General features: G+C 40.5%; 1 protein-coding gene across 1 annotated transcript in view; it reads right to left on the bottom strand.

Moving 5' to 3' along the window:
- Positions 1–103, bottom strand: part of GLCCI1 (glucocorticoid induced transcript 1) — a 149,823-nt gene extending 149,720 nt beyond the window's left edge. Inside the window, exon 1 of the mRNA XM_006880375.1 lies at positions 4–103. Coding sequence (XP_006880437.1) covers positions 4–103 — 100 coding nt within the window. The remainder of the gene's footprint in view (positions 1–3) is intronic.
- Positions 104–8,698: the final 8,595 nt, after the last annotated feature.

Below are 8,698 nucleotides of genomic sequence, written 5' to 3'. Positions count from 1 at the left end.
CGCTCCCGGCGACGGCGGGCGGGGAGCTGGCGGCGCTGCGCCGCATCCTCTGCGCCGGGGGATGAGGGGTCTGAGAGGAACTGGAGGAGGAGGCAGTGGACATGGTGGCTCCGCGGGCTCTGGACGACGCCGGCCGACACGGAGGCTCGGAGCGTGTGGGAGCCGGCGCGATAGTGCGTGCGAGTGTGTAAGGGGGAGGGGCGGGGGACTCGGGAGGAGGAGGAGTCTCTCGACTCCCCCTTCCCAAGGCGCACCCCCGTCGCCTAGGCGAGGGGGGAGGGGAAAGCAGCGAAAACAAACGTCCAACGGCCCCAACTGCCCGGCCGAGCTCGCTGTGATGGTCACGGCTGGAGACGTGAGGACCGTGGAGCCGTAGCCACCCCGGGCATCACGCTGACAGGGAAGCGGGGCAACTGCTTGGTTCACGCGGCCCCCGGGGCCGTTCGCTGCCTGCTCAGTCCTGGCAGGAAAAGTCGGCAGCTGAGGGAAGAGTCAGGACCCCTCCTTCTAGAGACCACGGGGAAAGGGAAGGGCCTCGAGGTTCCTGGCACCCCACAGAACCCCAGACACAGCGAAAGCCCCTGAAAGCCACGGCGTCCTCCACCAGCTCCTCACTCCCGGGTAAACTAATCCCCCATCCGCACTCCGCCCCCTAGCACCGCCTCCCGGCGTTTGGGACCCGGCAGCTACCTCTACGAGAAGCGTCACTGGCTACGACGCTCTCCACCAGCACTCACGTGATTGGTTATGGAGTAGGACTGAATGTAGTATCCGCCAATGAAGGTAGTGTGTCTACCTTTGGGGGCGGGCATGAGGGAGTGGCAGAGTAAGGAGGGGGCTAGGCGGTCTAGGAGGGGCGTGAGAGTTGACAGCCTTAGAGGTGAGTTCTTCGATGGGACCGCCCTCCTAAAGTGGGTCCTTGTCCTGCGCGCACCCAAACATTTACGAGCATACCCCTCAAAGCAAGTTGCAAAGACTCCACCTTCCTGGTTAATTCTGTTACTTGAGGCAGGAGGCACTTAAGGTAAACGCGACTTTGCAAATACTAGATTCCTATATGGTTTTGTTGTCGTGTACCATTGAGACAGAACCGACCCCATAGCTAACCCTCCGGAGGGTTTTCAGAGGCAGTTAATCCCAGGGGAGGAGATTGCCCATCCTCCAAAGAAGCAGCAGCTGGCAGATTCGAATCACGTGCTTTCAGGATTGCAGGGCAGGTTCTTACCTTTAGGCCACCAGAACTCCCTTATGAGTTTTAATCTGTAAGGATTTAGCAACCACCATCAATATGGAAGAAGCCTTGTGGTAGCTTAGTCCATAGAGAGTTACAGGGCTAACCGAGAAGGGTTAGCTTTCCTGGCGGTTTGAAGCTGCTTCTAGGGAGAAAGATAGGTGATCTTCTCCCCTGCGATTTACAGAAAAAAAAAAAACAAAAAACAATGAAGGGTCAGCTAAGAGTCAGTTCCAACTCTTGGCAGTGAAATGAAATAATGATATATTTTGCTCCTGGATAGTATTACGTGGATCAACAAGGATTTATACATCATTCACAGAGATCTTAATGGTATGTTAGTCAGGTATATTAACATAGTTGAGTTTTCCCAGAAGCAGGTTATTGGGAAAAATGAATGCCAGATTTAATGTTAACAGTCCATAGAGCTAAATCTGATTTGATTCCATAGTGAAGCTAAAAAGGTACAAAGATAATGATTGACTATAAAAACTTAATCTTACTCTGGTTTTAAACACTAATGAATAGCTTCCATTAATTTCTGTGAGATGAAAAAAGAAGGGGGGTGGAGGGAAGAGGGGAGAGGAGAGAGGAGAACAGAGAAGAAAGATCTAGATTTGTTTACTACAGCTGGCAGACTATCCTGACAGACTTCCTCTTATTTTAGGCATTCTATAGAGTATTTGTCTCAAAAGAAACATCTCTTTCTGCATCCTTGTGTTCTCAAAGCAGAAAGCATATTTAGTTGGATAGATAGATAGATAGACAGATAGATGGTAGATAGAAAAATAGATAGATAGATAGATAGATAGATAGATAGATAGATGGATAGATAGATAGATATTTGAAACACAGTAAGAATACAATAGATTAGAGTACCACATTCCATTTTCTGAAAATTCACCACCTATCAGCAACTTTTCAAAGAACATTCCATGTATTACCTCATTTGGTTCTCCTAATAATCCACAAGACAGATACCATCATTTTTTCTCATTGAGGAAATGTTCTCAGTTTAGGCAAAGAAGTTCAGGATCATTCAGCTGGTTGGTAGGATGTTGGTAGTCTAACACTAGCAGTCTGATCTCAAGAATCTGAAAAGTTCTCTGCTTTGCTGTCTCTCAGCTTAAAACTGTGTTGCAGGTGACCTCCAGGTTATTTACGTGGTCTATAGATTTCTATTACTTAATCTCACTTACTTTGGACATAATTTCAGGAGGAACCAGTTCTTGGAAAGACATCGTGCTGGGAGAGGTAGAAGGTCAGCAAAAGAGAGGGAGACCCTCGAGATGGGCTGACACGGTGACACACCACAGGGGCTTGAGCATATCAAGAGATCATGAAGATGGTGCAGGACAGGGCAGAGGTCAGATCTCTTGTTCATAGAGTCTTTGAGACTATCAATTTTATGGCACCTAACTTCAACAACACCAATCACGAGAATTAATTATCTTTTAGTTCAACATCCCTTTTACCAAGGAAAACACACTATTTTGCTTTCTAAAAGAACATATATTTTAATTTTAAGTTGGAAAAATACTTGTAAAAGTTTGTATAATTTATTTGGTTTCTTGAAATTAATGATTCTTTAATAATTGGAAATTCTTTCATGTGTAAAAAATAACAAATGTCTTCTCTCCAGCGAGTTCTTTAGAACAGGAAGAGCAACAAGAATGACAGATAATTGACAAACTTAAACACGTGTAAGCTTTTTAAAGATGCTGTTAAATTACTAATTTTGTTATAGTATGGTTTCATGCAAAAGTGTCATCTCTTGCTACTCCTAAATATGTCTAAAATAGCCTCAGCAAATTAGATTATATATATCTAAAGGAAATCTCAGAATATTAGTATGATCCTAAAAGTCTTTTCAATTACTGCTATATCATCATGACCTATCTGGAAGTTCCACCACCTTTTTCTCCTAAAGAAAACTTGGTCAGCTGTCAAACTTTCACTTGCATGAATTAAGTATTAATCTTCATGTTTTATGAACTCTGGCTTCCAATAAATCAGGCAGGCTAAAATTAACAAAACCCATAAGAAGTTTCAAAAGTTCTTATTTATTGAGTTCTTAATGATATTTTATTCTTCTTTTGAGAATGCGTGTTTGGCTCTGAGGGTAAGCATAAGTTTTAGCGAAATGTTCTCAGTAAATTGGAAACTCTTTACAAAGAAGTATGGCTTTTTGGTTTGGATTATCACTGTTCTCTTACTAGGCTGCCTATAGATTAGTACATTGACAATAAGAATATATAGCAATCTTAAAATTCTATGTAAGTTAGTCATGACCCATTCACAATGTTGTTCTTACTAAAAGACAAAATTAAAAGCATAAATTTGGTGGTATAGGGAATGTCTTTGTTCTCAGTAGCTCCCTTGCCTTGGATATCTTGGAAGCAAGACTGTAGCTAGCTAATCTTAGGTAGAATTCCATTAGCCATCTTAGTTCAAATACAGGAAAATTACATATGGTTATGTTTTAGGTCAAATTAAAACACAGAATTATTGAATAACTGTGATGACTATTATGGAATACCTGGGAGAAGGATGGGCAATCTACCCCTGTGCCATTACAGCTTCTGAAAACTCTCTCGAAGCTTAGCTATGGGTCAATTACAATTGACAACACACAACAACCACTTGAGTGACACAATTAAACTTTCAACTATTAAGCAAAGGTTTAAGTCCACCAAAGGATGCCTTGGAAAAAATGCCATGTGATCTACTAACAAAAACTCAGACATTGAAAATATTACAGAACATAGTTCTCCTCTTACACACATGGGTTGCAATGAGATGGAATTGGCTAGACAGTACCATGTATGAATGATTAATATTTAGATCCATGTGGCAGACCTTTAGAGGTAGAAGAAAGGGTTTGGCTTCTGGTGATGAAAAACATCCTCTTCTGGTTTTAGCCTAATTTGCCAAAGACTCAGCCTGATTTAATAAGCAATCCAGACTGCCAGTCTCCTCAATGAGGTAATGGTTGAAAGAATAATAATAAACATGTCTATACTGATGTTGATCTTGTTTGTTGTTGTTGTTTTTGTTAGGTGCCACTGAGTCAAGCATAACTCACAGTGACCCTGTGAATAACAGACCTGGACCTTGTCTTATCCTGTGCCCTCCTCCTCCTCTCTAACACACTTTAGCCCCTTGCTGCAGTTACTGTGTTTATCCAGCTCCCTGAGGGTCTTCCCCTTTTTTCACTGATTCTCCACTTTCCAAGCATAATGACCACTTCCATGTAATAGCTTACCCTAGCAACATGGCCAGAGTATGAGAGGTAAAGCTTCACATCTTTGTCTCAAGGAGCATTATGGCAGCACTTTTTCCAAGACATAATGTTTTTTTTCTTTTCATTTTATCAATCTATGGAATATTCAGTACTCCAGTACCACAACTCACAGGCATCAATAATTCTTCTGTCATCCTTATTCATTGTGCAGCTCTCAAATATGTAGCTAGTGATTAAAAAGACCATGATCTGAATCAGGTGCACTTTAGTCTTCAGATTGACATTATTGTTCTTCAGTAGTTGGGAGAAATCCCTAACAGTAGGACTTGTCCAGTGCAATACATCTCCTGATTTCCTAACTGCTGGTACCAAAGGTGTTGATTGTTGATCCAAGCAAAATGAAATCATTGACAATTTCAATAGCATCTCAAATCTCCCTATGGACTACACCTCCAGAGCTCTAAAACACAGAGAAGCAAAAGTGAAAGAAAAAAATGAGGAAGTAAGAGAGTTGAACATATTTCACAGGGCAGTTTGAGAGGGTAAAGTGAAGGATGTAATGAAATGTGCAAAGTCCTGGAGAATTAGGAAAACAAAAATATGCTTGATATTCTCAAACTGAAAGAACTTTGAACAAATTCAAGCCTCCAGTTCCAACACTAAAGGATTCTATAAGCAAAATCTAGAATGATATAGGAAGCATCAAAAGAAGATAGAAGAAATAAACAGTCACTGTACCAAAAAGAATTGGTAGACACTAAATTTTTTCAGGAAGCAACATATAATCAGGGACCAGCAATATGCAAGGAAGATGTCTAAGTTGCACTTAAGTCACTGTCAAAAAATAAGGCTTCAAAAATTAATAGAATACCAATAAAAATATTTACACAAATAGTTATAGTGCTGGAAAGGATCATTCATCTATACTGAGAATTTTAAAAGACAATTACCTGGCCACTCAATTGGAAGAGATCCATATCCATGCCCATTTTTGAAGAAAATTTATCTACTATAATACAGAAAGTCTTGAACAAAAACATTAATATCACAGGCAAGTGAATTTTTGATGGAGATCACTTAAAAACTGATTATATCACTGCATTAGCAGGAAATTGCTGGGAATACATGCCAGAAAAGGACATGCAATGAGAGACATCATTGCTGATTAATATCAGATAGATTTTGACTGAAAGCAGAGAATATAAGGAAGATGTTTACTCATGGTTTATTGACTACCAAAAAGTGTAGATCATCATTAAATATGGATACTTTTGGGAAGAATGGAGATACTAGAATATTTATCTTGAATTTGTACATCAACCAAAAAGGAGTTGGAAAAGTTTAATAGGACAGCAAGTAATAAATGTTGCAGAGGATGTGGTGAGATAGGAACCCTTAACATTGTTGGTGGGGTTGTAGCAGTTTGGCACTTCCTCAAAGACTGAACATAGTAATTCCATATGACCCCGCTATTCCACTGCTTGAAATATGTTGTTGTTGTTATGTGCCGTCGAGTCGCCTGCGACTCATAGCGACCCTATGTACAACAGCCCTAAACTCCGCTCTGTCCTGTGCCAATCGCACTGTCTCTGACACTCCTATCCCAATTATCCCAGTCACTGAATCAATCCACCTCATAGAGGGCCTTCCTCTCCTGCGCCATCCCTCCACCCTCCCAAGCATGTTGTCCCTCTCTAAGGACCGGTCTCTCCTCACAACATGTCCAGAGTAAGTTAGAAATATACCCTGCTTGAAATATACCCTGAGAAAATGAGAACTGAGGCACAAATGGAAACTTGTACACCAATGTTCATAGCAGCGTTATTCACTATCACAAGAACATGGAAATAGCCCAGATATCCAACCACAATCGAATGGATTCCACACAATGGAATGCTACGCAGCACACAGGAGCAATGATTTTGTAAATTACTATCTAACTTGGGAGGGACTGGAGAGTATTATGCTGAGTGAACTCAGTCCCAAAAAGACAAATACTGTATAAAACCACAATTGTAGAATGAGTATAAGGATCCAAAGAAAGAGAGGGTGGAAGAAGAGGTGTGAGGATGGGGGGAGCGGGGAAGATTACACATAGGGTCATACAGTTTGATGGGGTGGGTGTAGGAAATGAGAAAGATCTTATGTAAAAAACAATGTATAAGAACATTGTAAATAAACCAGAATAAAATAAAAACAAAAAATTAAAATGTTGTATCCTTTCACTATACATATTCCATATGTATGCTGAACAGATAATCCTTAAAGCTACAATAAATGAACAGCATTATGGCAACAGGATTAGAGGAAGACTCAGTAACAAACTTTGATATACAAATGACACAGAATTGCTTCCTGAAAGCCAGGCGGACTTAAAGTACTAATGAATAATAAAGACTATAGCCTTTAGAATGGCTTCAATATTTTTTTTTTTGCTTCAATATTTTTTAAAAATTCCTTATAACTAGACCAATAAACAACATTATGGTAAACAGAAAAACAATTGACATTGTCAAGGTTTCTGTTTTATTTTATTTGGATCCACAATCAACATCCATGGAAGCAGAAGTCAAGAAATCTACTTCCAATAGTAGACCAATCTGCTGCAAAAGACCTCTTTAAAGTGTTCAAAAGCAAGAATACTACTTGACTCAACTTCTGGTGTTCTAAATCGCCTTATATGAATGTGAAAACTGGACAATGAGTAAGAAAGACAGATGAAGAACTGATTGATGCCTTTAACTTTCAGTGTTTCGAAACATATTGAATATATCATAACTGTCCAAAGAACAAACAAATCTGTCTTGGAAGAAGTAAAGTCATGGAGCTCCTTAGAAGTGAACTTGGAAAAACTACATTGCACACGTTTTCAGGAGGAGCCAGTCTCTGAAGAAAGATATAATGCTCTGTAAAGGGCTAGTGGAGAAGGCCCTCAGAGAAATGGTTTGAGTCAGTGGTTGCAACAATGGATCAAACATAACAATTATTTTAAGATTGGTGCATGACCAGGCAGTACTTCATTCTGTCATACATAAGGCAGGTCTGGGTTGGAAACAATTCATGGCCATTTAAGAGACAACAATAACAACTCCACAACAGTGCTTGATGCCTCATAAATGTTAAAAAAAATTATCCAATGATATTGAAAGACTGTTATTATTGTTGTTGTTATGTGCTGTCGAGTCACCTGTGACTCGTAGTTAGTTACCCTATGTATAACAGTTCTGAAGCATGCCCTGTCTTCAGCCAGTCTCACAGACTCTGACACACCTAACTCCATTGCCTGAGTTATTTACCCATCTCATCCAGGATCTTCCTCTCCTGCACTGTCCCTCCATGGCATGCCCAAAGTATGTGAGATGGAGCTTCAAAAGCCTAGCCTCAAAGGAAAGACTTGGTTTTACCCTCTCCAAAACAGATCTGTTTGTTTTCTTCACAATCCATGGTATGTTCAAGACTTTTCTCCAAGACCACAATACAAAGGCATTGATTCTTCTTCTGTCATCCTTGGTCATTGTTCAGCTCTCTGATGCATAGCAGGTAATTGCAAAGACTATGGCCTGGACCAGGTACACCTTAGTCTGTAGGCTGACATTGTTGCTTCTCAATACTCTGGAAAGGTCCCTGACAGCAGATGTCTCCAATGCAATTCATCTTTTGATTTCCTGACGCTACTGCCATGAGTGCTGACTGTGGAGCCGAGGAAGCTGTAATTATTAAGAATCTCAATCTCTTCTCCATCTATCATGGTACTGCCAATAGAAGAATCTTTGTCTTCTTGATGTTGAACTTTAATCCGTATGAAAGACTATAGTCCTTGACTTTCTGCAGCAAGCGCTTCAGGTGCTCCTCAGTTTCGGCGAACAAGGTTGTTTGTGTCATCTGCTTAATACAGATTGTTGATGAAGCTTCCTCCAGTCCTAATACCACATTCCTCCTCATGAGAACTAACATGGTCTTAATCAGTGCTTAGCCCATAAACTAAGACTTGTGTTATCATGTGCATATGTGTATGGTGAGTATGTGAAATATAATAGCAGGTGTATCTGTGCTGTAATAGCAAAACCACAGACTAGAAAACTATGTTATGTGGATGCATTTAGACTGACATTCAAACAGAAAGCTCTATCATGTATTACTGTCTTTATATAGAAAAAATTAAAATTTAAATACTGATGGCTCCTAGAGGTTCATCAGAGGTTGAAAATGGAAAAGAGAATTTA

This window comes from Elephantulus edwardii, unplaced genomic scaffold (assembly GCF_000299155.1).
Source record: "Elephantulus edwardii isolate Elephantulus edwardi_28Jun2011 unplaced genomic scaffold, EleEdw1.0 scaffold00007, whole genome shotgun sequence".
Lineage (NCBI taxonomy): Eukaryota > Metazoa > Chordata > Mammalia > Macroscelidea > Macroscelididae > Elephantulus > Elephantulus edwardii.
The sequence above is the reverse complement of the archived record's forward strand: the minus strand, read 5'-3'. Positions and strand labels throughout refer to the sequence as shown.